The 13,201-nt window shown below is 44.7% G+C and overlaps 1 protein-coding gene across 1 annotated transcript in view; it reads right to left on the reverse strand.

Moving 5' to 3' along the window:
* TEX14 (testis expressed 14, intercellular bridge forming factor) overlaps window positions 1–13,201 on the reverse strand; it is a 72,320-nt gene that overhangs the window by 38,942 nt on the left and 20,177 nt on the right. Inside the window, exons 4-9 of the mRNA XM_077836845.1 lie at window positions 12,133–12,269; window positions 11,126–11,207; window positions 10,381–10,511; window positions 8,703–8,816; window positions 8,109–8,232; window positions 614–792 (exon numbers count right to left, since the gene is read on the reverse strand). Coding sequence (XP_077692971.1) covers window positions 614–792; window positions 8,109–8,232; window positions 8,703–8,816; window positions 10,381–10,511; window positions 11,126–11,207; window positions 12,133–12,269 — 767 coding nt within the window. The remainder of the gene's footprint in view (window positions 1–613; window positions 793–8,108; window positions 8,233–8,702; window positions 8,817–10,380; window positions 10,512–11,125; window positions 11,208–12,132; window positions 12,270–13,201) is intronic.

Genomic DNA, 13,201 nt, shown 5'->3' on the forward strand with positions numbered 1-13,201 from the left:
CGACTGGATCTCATAGTGAAATAATATTATTCAGAGAGAAACTGCACCATGTGTGTATATATAGGCAAGGGGCTGAGTAACCCTAATATCAGTGGGAGTTGTGGGGCTCCCAGGATCTTGTAGGATCAGATTTCATAAGCAGAGGTTTATTATAATCTGAATACATTGAAACTATTTACACTAGAGGAAGAGAATTAAAGTCTCCAATAGGATTTCTGTCTCTGTACGGTCACTAAATGCAGGTTCCATTTTCTGTTCTAAGTCTCTATTGCAGTGCCTTTACACTAGAGTGGAGCAAGACCTTTCTTCTATTGTTACCCACTATTTTCAGGTATTTATAGGGAAGCCATAAAAATTGAGATCACCTGAAACTTATGACACTGAATGAGCACTGACCATGTATCTGAGTAATGGAGATGTGAAAGCCCCTCTCCCTACAGTCAAATCTGCAACGTTGTCAAAGAAAGATTAGGATGGATCTCTGTGCCCTTGCTCATGCACCGCAACCCACAAATAATCAGGAGAGCTGCAGGATCACCCGGACCACAGAATTCAGTCCTCAATTTGGCGTCACCCATCCACCTTTCCAAGTAACAATGTGATAATTCTTTACCTTTCTATCATGTACTCCAAGTTGGTTAACTTTGCCTCACCAGCAGAAACGATTTGTATAGCATAAGAGGTGAGTGAACGGTGGATAAATCCACGTGAGTGCAAAAACCTCAAAGCATCATTAACCTGAAGCAGTAGATGCACAATTGTCTCCATGTGCAATACTGGGAATTCTGAACGCTGCAAAAAACAAACAAACACACAACAGAAGAGTTAAGCATTCACATTGCTGATAACTGAAGATCAATGTAATGCAAAAGTTATGGTTAATGTAACATTAAAGGTGGAGAAATCAAAAAGTGAAGGTTTTGACTGTAAAGTTAACTCAATCTCGTTGCTCATGAAGAATATTATATGATCTATGTGAAACCAAACAGTAATACATTAAAAAGAACAGAAAATAATACATATGTGCAACATGCCAAAATTAACATTGTAATAGAAAAACAGCTTTTGGAATTTCTCAACTTTGTGTTTTATTTCTCTGCCTCAGTGACAATATTTTGCATGTTTCCTCCTTTTGTTAAGAAAAAATAGGTAAGCAATCAGTCATGGGAAAGAGAGAGGGAAAACAATCAGCATCAATAACAGAATGTAAAACAGTTGATAAAACCTACTACTCAGTGTTGTAACTCAGCTCTAATCTGCCCTTTGATACATATAGAACCATAGAAATATAGGGTTGCGAGGGACCTCGAGAGGTCAGCTAGTCCAGCCCCCTAAGATGAGGCAGGACAAGTAAACCTAGACCATCCCTGACAGGCATTTGTCCAACCTATAGTTAAAATTTTCCAATCATGTGAATTCCAAAACCTTATCTGGAAACCTATTCTAAAGTTTAACTATCTTTGTAGTTAGAAAGTTTTTCCTAATATCTAACCTAAATCTCCCATGACTGCCACGTATTTGGTGAATACTCGAGGCACCGCTGACAGACCAAATGGGAGGACGGTGAACTGGTAGTGGTTGTTGCTCACCACAAACCTGAAGTATTTTCTGTGGGACGGAGTTATTGCTATATGAAAGTACGTGTTCTTCAAGTAGAGGGCAATAAAAGCCTCTGTCCCTGTAGGCCCGAGGAACCTCTTCCACTGCTCCTAGCAAGAGAAACAATTGCACCTCCTGGATGAGGAGTTGCTCGTGAGAAGCGTCCCTGAAGAGGGACAGGGAAGGGGGGTAGAAGGGTGGGAGGGATGAGAATTGGAGTGAATATCCCCTTTCTACCATGAGGCGCACCCAACACCCTGATGTAATGCGGGCCCACACAGAGTAGAAAGGAGATAGACAGGATGAAAAGGTAAGGTGGGGAGGATCCAGTCTCTGCACTGGTGCATCGCCCCCTAGCGCACCTTCAAAAGGCCTGCCTCTGGCCTGAGGAAGGTTTAGACTGGCCAGAGCCCTGCTCAAAGGAGGGGTGAGGTCTCTTTCTTGAGTTCCTGTTCCTCCTACGTGACCCTTCCTGTCTGCCCTAAGGCTGATAATTCTTTGGGGTGGGGGAGGCCTGAAGTACCTCCTTTGGGTCTCAGGCATGTGGAGATCCAAGGACTCCAGGGTGGCCCAAGAGTCCTAGAGGCTGTGCAAATGTGAGTCAGTCTTCTCTGAAAACAGTGATTGACCCTCAAAGGGGAGATCCTGAATCATCTGCTGCACCTCAAATGGTAGGCCCGAAACCTGCAGCCAGGAACTCCTTCTAATGGCCACCCCAGTTGCCATCGTGCGGGAGGCTGCATCTGCTGTGTCCAAGGCCACCTGCAGGGACGTACGGGAGATCAATTTGCCCTCCTCTACTAGTGCGGAGAACTCTGCATGAGAGTCAGAAGGCAGAAGTTCAGTGAAATTTTGCATAGCCCCACAGGTATTATAATTGTATCTGCTAACCACCGCCCCATAGTTAGCGATACGGAGCTGCAACCCCCCAGTCAAGTACATTTTTCTCCCAAAAAAGGTCCAATTTCTTGGCCTCATGGTTCTTGGGAGAGGGCCCCTGGTAGCCCTGTCGCTCATGCTGGTTAGCAGCATCCACTACCAGGGAGACCAGCTGGGAGTGGGTGTACAAATGTTCATATCCACACGAGGGAACAAAGTACCTCTGCTCATATCTCTTGGCGGTAGGTGACAGCAAGGCAGCCACAGTGTCTTGGTGGCATCACTAATCGTTTTGATTAGTGGCAGGGTGTCAGGATGGCAGTCGGCGCCGAGCGTGGTGCCTCAGTTGGGGCAGGGATCAGTTCTGGGATCGGGGCCGTTAACCCCTCCGGGATTGGGGGCATGGACACCGCCACAATCGGTGTCGGGAGTGGTGCCGAGGACTGTGGGAGTCCTGTCGGAGTGCCCGAAACTGAGGCCACTGATGCCAATCTGGAACCCTGGCTTTGATGACAGTCCCCAGGTGTCCAGAAGGGCCACTGAGGAGATTGCCACTGGCCCTGCCAGGGCGCCAGGTAAGGATGACAATCATGCAGGAGCAGGATCTTCTGCTCCTGCTAGAGCACAAGGACTCTGCCTCCAAGGTCTCTGACTGTGATGATCAGGGAGGAGTGGAGCCTCTTGGTGCCGGGGATCGGTGCCAGCTTGGGAACCGGAGCATCTCCCCTGTAGAAACCCCCGGTGCTGGCAGTCAATGCAACAGGGATGGCCTCATGGCAGACATCATTGCCAGCTTGCCCACAGAATGTATGGGGCCTGCGATTGGTACCAGCGACCTTTCCTTCCTGGGAGACGAGGGCGGTGCTGAGTGTCAACAGGCCCGCTGCCGCCTCGAATGCCTCTGGCATGGAGGGGAGCTGTATGTCCTCACGGCGATGGCCCAGTGAGCAGTGCAGGTCCGGACTCGAGGCTACAACAGGGACACACAGCAGTGCCGCGTGAAAGTCAAGGAGCTTAGTCAAGCCTATCAAAAGGCAAAGGAGGCAAACGGTTGCTCTGGGTCAGAGCCCCATACATGCCGCTTCTATGATCAGCTGCATGGCATTCTAGGGTGGGACCCTACCACTACCCCATCACTGCCCATGGACACGTGCAAAGGGGGAGTCTCACGCAACATGTGAGAGGAGGAGGATTTTGTGGATGAGGAAGAGGAAGAGGAGGAGGAGGAGAATGTACAGCATGCACTCGGTGAATCCGTTCTCCCCGGCAGCCAGGACCTTTTCATCACCCTGGAGCCAATACCCTCCCAAGGCGGGATCCCCAACCCTGAAGGCAGAGAAGGCACCTCTGGTGAGTGCACATTTGTAACTACAGTACAGGGTTTAAAAGCAATAGTGTTTAATGTTTTATTTGCCCTGAAGACTTGGGATGTATTCGCGGCCAGTACAGCTACTGGAAAAGTCTGTTAACGTGTCTGGGGATGGAGCGGGAATCCTCCAGGGACATCTCCATGAAGCTCTCCTGGAGGTACTCTGAAAGCCTTTCCAGAAGGTTTCTGGGGAGGGCTGCCTTATTTCATCCTCCACGGTAGGACACTTTACCACGGTAAGCCAGTAGCAAGTAGTCTGGAATCATTGAAGCACAAAGCATGGCAGCGAATGGTCCTGGGTTTTGGTCGCATTCAAGCAACATTTGGTCTCTATCTTTCTGTGTTAGCCTCAAGAGAGTGATATCATTCATGGTCACCTGGTTAAAATAGGGGAATTTTTGTAAGGGAACAGTAAAAGGACCCCGTTCATGACGGGCTGCTAAAAGGAATCATCCCTGAAAATAGCCATGTGGCAGGGGGAGGGGTGAAGGGATCATCCCAAATAGCTACGTGGAGGGGTGGGGTGAGATGTGTACTGCACATCCACCCAAAAACCGCAGCCCCTCCTTTTAAATGGCAACCCAACTGGCATTGCTTGCTATGGGAAAGGAGGGCACTGCAGTTTGAAAACATTCCCATATGTTATGAAGGCATTAGAAGCCAAACCCGCCTACCCTTTGGCTTAGCGTGGCTGCCTGGAAACCGAATTCTGTTGCCCAGCTATGTGTGATGTGTCACCATACCGGCAGGTGCTCAATATAAAAGGCAAAATGCAACCTTGTACCTAAAGCACATGTGCTGTCTGCTGTGAATTGCTTGATTCACTGTGAAAGAGTCTCCCTTTTGTTCTCAGAAACATATCATCTTAAATTTTACTCTTCCTTTTTATCCCCCTGCAGGTGCAAATTTTTCTATGCTCCCCCTATCATCGGAAGTTATCGCAGATTAGAAGGTGAAAAAAACCACACTCACAATGACATGTTTTCCAAGCTCATGTAGTCCTCCCGCACTGATAGGACACAGCTGAATTCATGGAGGCATTCAGTGGCAGAGTTAAGAAAGCATTTAGTGAGCGCAATGAGAAGAGGCAGGATGCAATGCTGAGGCTAATGGGGGAGCAAACGGACATGCTCAGGCGCCTGGTGGAGCTGCAGGAAAACCAACAAGAGCACAGACCGCTGCTGCATCCACTGTACAACCGCCTGCCCTCCTCCACAAGTTCCATATCCTCCTCACCCAGACGCCCAAGAACGTGGGGTGGGGAGGTTCCAGGCACGCAGCCACTCCACACCAGAGGATGGCCTAAGCAACGGAAGGCTGTCATTCCAACAGTTTTGATTTGTAGTGTGGCTACAATAAGCAATGTGGCCTTGTCCTCCCCTTCTCCCCCACCCCACCCTACCCACCTCACTCAGGCTACCTTATCAGTTATCTCCCTTTTTTTAAAACTAATAAAGAAAGAATGCATGGTTTCAAAACAATAGTGACTTTATCTCCTTTGCCAGCTGTGATTGAAGGAGGGAGGGTGGTTGGCTTACAGGGAATTAAAATCCACAAAGGGGACGGGTTTGCATCAAGGAGAAACACACACAACTGTCACACCATAGCCTGGCCAGTCATGAAACTGGTTTTCAAAGCCTCTCTGAGGTGCAGCAAGCCTACCTGTGCTCTTCTAATCGCCCTGGTGTCTGGCTGTTCAAAACTGGCAATCTCCCACCCCACCATAAACGTCTCCCCCTTACTCTCACAGATATTATGGAGCGCACAGCAAGCGGTAATAACAATAGGACTATTGGTTGCACTGAGGTCTAACCTAGTCAGCAAACAGAGCCAGTGAGCTTTTAAATGTCCAAAGGCACATTCTACCACCATTCTGCACTTGCTCAGCCTATAGTTGAACTGCTCCTTACTACTATCCAGGCTGCCTGTGTATGGCTTCATGAGCCATGAAAGCAAGGGGTAGGCTGGGTCTCCAAGGATAACTATTGGCATTCCAACATCCCCAACAGTAATTTTCTGGTCTGGGAAGTAAGTCCCTTCTTGCAGCTGCTCAAACAGTCCGGAGTTCCTAAAGTTGCAAGCATCATGCACCTTTGCCGGCCATCCCACGCTGATGTTGGTGAAACGTCCCTTGTGATCCACCAGTGCTTGCAGCACCATTGAGAAGTACCCCTTGCATTTTATGTACTGGTTGGCAAGGTGGTCCAGTGCCAAGATAGAGATATGCATTCCGCCTATCGCCCCACCACAGTTAGGGAAACCCATTGCAGCAAAGCTATCCACTATGACCTGCACATTTCCCAGAGTCACTACCCTTGATAGCAGAACGTCAGCGATTGCATTGGCTACTTGAATCACAGCAGTCCCCACAGTAGTTTTGCCCACTCCAACTGATTCTCGATTGACCGGAAGCAGTCAGGCATTGCAAGCTTCCACAGAGCTATCGCCACTCGCTTCTCAACTGTCAGGGCAGCTCTCATCTTGGTATTCCTGTGCTTCAGGGAGGGGGAAAGCAACTCACAGAGTTCCAGGAAAGTAGCCTTGTGCATGCGAAAGTTTTGCAGCCACTGTGAATCATCCCATACCTGCAAGACTGTGCAGTCCCACCAGTCTGTGCTTGTTTGCCGGGCTCAGAATCGGCATTCCACTGTATCAACCAGCCCCACTGCTGCCATGATGTCCCAATTGCCACATCCCATGCTTTCAGGAATGTCTGTGTCCATGTCCTCCTCACAATCGTCCCTGTGCTGCTGTCTCTTAGCCAGGTTCTGCACATACTGTAGTATAAGGCGTGAGGTGTTTACAGTGCTCGCAACAGCAGCGGTGAACTGAGCGGGCCCCATGCTTGCCATGCTATGTCTGCAGTTGCTTTCATGGAGGGAGGGAGGGAGGGAGGGAAAACTGACAACATGTACCCACAACCACCTGTGATAATGATTTTGCTCCATCAGGCATTGGGAGCTTACCCCAGAATTCCAATGGGCAGCGGAGACTGTGGGAACTGTGGGATAGCTTCCCACAGTGCACCACTCTGTGAGTCGATGCTAGCCACGGTAGTGAGGATGCACTCAACCGACTTAATGCTCTTAGTGGGGACATACACAATCGACTGTATAAAATGGATTTCTAAAAATTGACTTCTATAAAAATCGACCTAATTTCGTAGTGTAGACATACCCATAGACTTAGTGAATTATACTGGGTATGTGCAAACCAAAAGACAAAAAGCTAATCCAGTCAACAGTCTTTGGCAAAGACCAATATTGTTAGTTCATGATACCAGAACCCCTGAAACTTTATTAAGCAGACTTGTCATGGTTACTTCCCAGTCTGGATTGATTTCAGAATTCTCCCTGGTAGGCAACCAGCCAGAAATGGCAGGATTCTGTGATTCCAGGTAAACTGTTATTGATGTTTCCAAATACAGAAAACAAGCACTTTGCCAACACACATGCACATATCCAACATCCTTATTTTGAACAATAATACAGACCTTGTCATGCGTCTATTAAAAATCAAACAAATCAAACATGCTCCTCTGTTTTTTGAGGCAATAATTCAGTCTCCAAGTCAATTACCACAATGTGGGAATATGGTAAATGGTGAGCAAAACACAAGAATAATGGCTTTACCGCTGTTACACAGCCATACAAGCTTAATACCAAACTACTAAACCTTGAACTCCTACACTAACAGCCAATCCTGACATTTCCCTGGTATCTGCAATGGGGGGCAAGTCACTGTGAATATTCAGGAAACAGAAACGGATTCATACCCATCATTGTATGTGTCAAAGAACAGAATATACTCCCTGTTATGGGGAGTGGGAACAGGTGCCTATCCTAGCCTGCTCTCAAACAGTCCACCCACTCTGTAGAGTCAAAACTCAACCCTTCCTGGAGCTTGGCTTTATTAAAAGAAATTACCAAGAAGCTAACATAGCCTAAACTTTTTCTCCACAACTAAGACCCAAGAGAGCCACTCCTTTATTAATTTTCTCCAGCTGGCTCAATAGCTGCAGGATGGGGTGTAACAGGCAAACACTGGCAGCCTGTTAGAGGGAGTGGCTATTGCTATGTGATGAGACAAGCCCCCCATAAAGCGAGTTAGGATTTCTCACATTTTGTTTCTAGGTACAGGATACTTCTCTCAATGAGATGAATTTAGCTCAGAACACAGGGGATGCTGGTATCCAGTAAAATCTCTTAATTATGGGTAATTTTTATTTTAAAAATCAATAAAAAACAATCTTTCCATTTACCCTTTCATGAAGGATGCTGTATAATGAACCAAAGTTAACTCTCTCATACACCAAACGGGTTTTTTCCAGATCATTGGACAGACAAACTGCCATCAATTGCAGCAAATGAGGATGATGAAGTTTACTGCAAAGGAGAAAAATCCCAATATTACCACACAAATAAGATATTATATTAAAAGAGAAATACATGTCTGGCCTCTTGGATCTTTTCACCCACAATGTTTTTAACTTACTGTTAGAATAAGCAAAACAAGCTGGTAAGAAAACTGTTCATAGAGAGCCACTGATGTTTTTATTGTTGACACAATAAGAACCTGCAATTATGCTTTCCAGGATCTATACAGGAAAGTACTTTTATGGGTCAGGAGGGGATCCTGCCTACTCCATATTACACCTCCCACTGCACATTTCCGAAAAGCTCAAAAGGGGAAAGAACAGTAGAACTGTAAATCCTATTTCCAGAGGAAGGAGTAACCCTGATTCGTTATTTTCGGAGTCAGTCATTAGCTAGGCTGAGGTGACCTGTACTTTCTCGCAGGCCCCAGGGATGCCCAAAGACCAGACACATTTTAGGCATTTTGCATTTTCTCTTACCTGCTATATTCCTGTTCTGCTATTAGAAGATCAGCTAAACGTAGCTTACTACAATTCTGATGTGGTTTAAGGCTGAGCTCCTTCACTGTGACTCTGCTGCTGCCCCACATTAAACTACACGATGAGAAGAGGAAACTCTAGTCACTCCATGTGTCCAATAGGTTCTTTGGTTACAGCATCTCTTACAAATAGCAGCAAAGTTTCCCAGGATTACAAATCTGTCTCCTGGTGTTAGCAACATGCCAGCGCTTCGATAACCCTGGCAATAGGATCATAGCTTCCTAGACAAGCAACAAACTCTCAGCTTGCCAAAGACTAGCTGCAGTGAGAAAGAGACGTGTTTTGGGGAGAGAAAGAGGAGTGCAGCTTGACAAACCATATCGCCACAGTCCTAGGCAAAAAGCCATGACACTATGAAGCACTCCTCACGAAGGCAATATTAACTTACTGTGAGACAGGATAGATCCTCTGGGAAGGAATGGGTCACCAACCCAGCTGACCCACTGAATGCTCCTTTTCTGGCAGAATTACTTGCTGCAGCATCAGAAAAGGCGAAGAAGGGCCTGATTTATACTTGCAGCTCTATAGTCAGCTCACTCTGGGTTTGAGCAATTGGGCTACACCCAGGTATACCCTGGAGCTTGAACTCATCCTACCTAAATACAGTCTCTGAGCCCCATCCAGAGGCCAATATTAGCCAGAACATTTATTACTATTAAAACATTAATAGACCTAAATATGTGTAGGCTGGTTTAAACATGAATGGGGAGGGGGTCATGATAATGGTCAATCAATATTAAAAGGAGGCAAGACAACACATTAGTCAATGTATAACAGAGGACAAACCTCCCATGGTAGGGAGATGGACTGGGTGAACTTAGAACTTTTCCATCTCCAACTTCTATGATTACTGGGTCTTTATGGGTATATCTACACTGAATTGTAAACCCAAGTCTGTGGGAATCAGGCTTATGAACCTGGTGTTTCCAAGCATGCGCTTGAGTGTCCAAGTTGCATTTTAAATCTGTGTTTACAATTGCTGGACCCAGGTCTCACAAATCATGCTAACGTGTCCATACTGCACTATGCAGACCTTCTGACTCAGGCCTGTGGTTTGACCTGTGTCAAAATGACAAGGCTTGGACCTAAGTTATAGCAGGACTCGGGTTCTGACCCACACCCCTAGCAGCGTCCTAGGTCCTGAGTGCTTACTGACACAAGCAGACTCTATTTGTGTGTGGAAAGAAGGGGAGCTTGGGCTCAAACCTGAGTCAGAGCCCAGGCTTAGGACTTGTCTACATTGCCACATACAGCGTTGAAACTTTCCTCACTCAGGGGTGTGAAAAAACACCCCCCTGAGCGATGCAAGTTTCAACGCTGTAAAGTGGCAGTGTAGACAGTGCTACAGCGCTGGGAGTGGGAGCTATTCCCCTCACAGAGGTGGGCTTTTTACAGCACTGGGAGAGCTCTCTCCCAGCGCTGGAGCTGCGACTACACAGCCACGTTAAAAGCTGCCACAGCAGCACTTTACTGTCAGCTGTGTAGACATACCCGTGTGCTGTGTAAACATACCGTATAAACACATGGAAAAAAATCCAGACAAGCCATCTGGTCCAGTAGTTTGCTGATGATGCTGCATATTAAACAACACCTGAAAACTGTTAAAGTGTCCACTCACTTTGTCATGATCATGTACGGTCCGGTGTGGAAAGAGAATGTTGGCTCATCATCTGCCTGAACCACTTCTTTATCCCAAATGATAGGGAGAGATGCCAGGTACCCTAGCTGCCTACTGCCTGTTAGATAAAACTGAGACAAAACCATACACTGTATAACAAGGACAAATATTCAACAATTCCTGGGTTCTATGCCCAGCTCTATCACAGAGCAGCTATGTAATCTTAGGGTGTTGTGAGAATCAGGTAGTGTTTGTCAAAAACGTTGTGAAGCTGAAAAATGTTGCCTCAGTGCTACGTATACACACAAATGACAACTGACCACAAGTAAACATTAGCCAAAAACCATAAAAATTGGGATCATTCCAAAAGGCTTTCAGTGGCTAAGGGCTTTATGGAAAAGGACCTTTCTACTGAATCTTAACTGAACACAGCAGAAGCAGCCAACTCAGAGTCACACAGGTGGGATCCTTCAACCTACTTCTTCAAGTATCTTTTCTTCGTTTCAAAATAAATCCTTCTGTCAAGGACTCACTAATGACTATAGGCCAGGATTTCCACAGTCATTTAGGTCACTCCCCATTTATTTCCCACCATCTAGTGAATAGTAAGAAATATCTAACAGTGCCTGAAAGCAACACAGATGGGACCATCTTTGGATTTAAATAAAAACATTGTGATTCCAATTGTGTTCAACAAACAAAAAGAAGTTACACAGTTTGGAGCCCACTGTCTCTAGTGTCTTACCTTCCCAAAGCCAAAACTGTAGATGTTTCTTGATGAATTCGCTCCACCTTTTAGAAGTCTAGTCAGAGGACTGCTGGCATTTCTAATGTCAAAACATACAAGCATAGCTACATGTAGATTAATAATGAAGGCCAAGATTTTGCGAAAGGTTACATTCCATCTCCCAAAGGAGATAATTTACAAAGACAGAGAGAGAGAGAAAGAAAGAAAGAAAATACAGAAGTCCTGCAGCAGCTGCCTTTCAAATACTTCATTTGATATTTGGCCTGGGTCAGAAATAGTGAGACTACTATTATTCTCACTTTCTTGGTTGCCACCACCCTCAACCCCTACTAGAGCTGAAAAGAAGTCTCGCAAGCACAGCAATGGTAACCCCATAGCCTGCTGAAACAAGAAACATGGTTATTTTTAAAAAAAGGCAGGCATATTTTAACAACTTGATTTTAATGTGCAACTATTATCTTGTATATGCTTTTGTTTAAAGTCACTTAGTGCACAGCAATGCAAATATGCAGACATCTTGAATTCACCTTGAATCTTTTCACTTAAGTATTTTTCTTAACAGAAAGATATTTCCCACTAGACACATCAGACTTATCAATAAAAAGTGTTAAACGGTTAGACACATCCTCTAAGGACTGGCAGTGACTTACAGATAAAGAAACTAGATTTATTTTATGGTACACAGTAACAGATATCTTAACACTAATAAAATACAGAATTGTATCTGGTTTATTCAGTGAAACATTTCCTTTTAAATAAAGAAGAATTTTGAAGTTACCACCAACCATTTGGCTCTACAGTAGCAAGAAAAATTTAGTACTAATGACCACATATGAAGGTGACCCATCCAAATACACTAGAATGTCTAAACAAGCAGCTTTGGTTTTAAAATAGATAGTCAAAAAGAAAGAGACAGACAACAAAAAGCAAAACACATGATAAGTTTCAGGATACTTAAGTATGGGATGGAACTTCCCTGAATCACTATGAAGTTAAGTTCTTACCCTTGAGTAATGCCACCAAATCTAGATGGGTTGCAGACCAGTACTTTTGATGAACCAACCTTTCTAAGTAAATCAGAGGGGAAATTCTGAATTGCAGCCTGCATGTGTGATGCACAACGCCGTATAAATTCTAACATCTGAAAAACATTAAGCATTCAAGAACTACTAGGTTATAAATGTTCCTATTTTAAATTAATAGATCAGGATCATGAAGAAAAGTTGTCACTTACTTCTTGTTGGCAATATTTGGCACCAGCAAGAATATTTGAGATATTAAAAATTTTATTAGAGAGTCTTTACCGTCCATAAATAGTCTAAAATTATAATGCAGATATCAACCAAAATTCAGCACATTCAAAAAGAAACTGTATCCATTGTGTACATGTAAATTTAGAGAAAAATCAATGGTGTGAATATATAAATAAAACCAAACCTCAAGCCCTCTATATGACAGAGGCAATGCCAATAACTGACAATTCCCAAGGTGAAAATGATAAAACTACTGGATTCCAACACAATTAATAATAAAGGAATAATCTATCTTGAATTATTCTGACTAGGTCTCTCCATAAAATATGCATACTGAAAGACATCAAATTATCTCGTACCAAGACATGGGATAATTTTAAAACAACAGCTTTCTTGTAACATTTTGCTTCAGTATTAAATAAGCACTATTTATACCAGAAATTGTATAGTTCTAGACCTTGGTCTTGCAAACACTTACACACATGCCATTACACACGTGAGTAACTGCAGCTCTAACAGAACTACTCATGAGTATGCAGGGGATTGCAGGATCAGGACCTATCACTGTAGTTCTCATAACTGCACATTTACACATTATGGCTCTGATCCTGCAAGCTTGTAAGTACAGGCAGACCTCTTCCCCCAGGTAGAGTCCCAATGAAATCATTTTGAGTTTGCATGATCAGGACCTCAGAATATAATCTGAACTGGAAAGTAACACAAGGCAAATCACCTCACATTATCTTAAAAAGCATCTGTTTCCTGGGTATGGAGTTTTTGATCCCAGACAATATTTCCAAGATAAAGTTGTGAAGTTCAC

This window comes from Eretmochelys imbricata, chromosome 17, assembly GCF_965152235.1.
Source record: "Eretmochelys imbricata isolate rEreImb1 chromosome 17, rEreImb1.hap1, whole genome shotgun sequence".
Classification (NCBI taxonomy): Eukaryota; Metazoa; Chordata; order Testudines; family Cheloniidae; genus Eretmochelys; species Eretmochelys imbricata.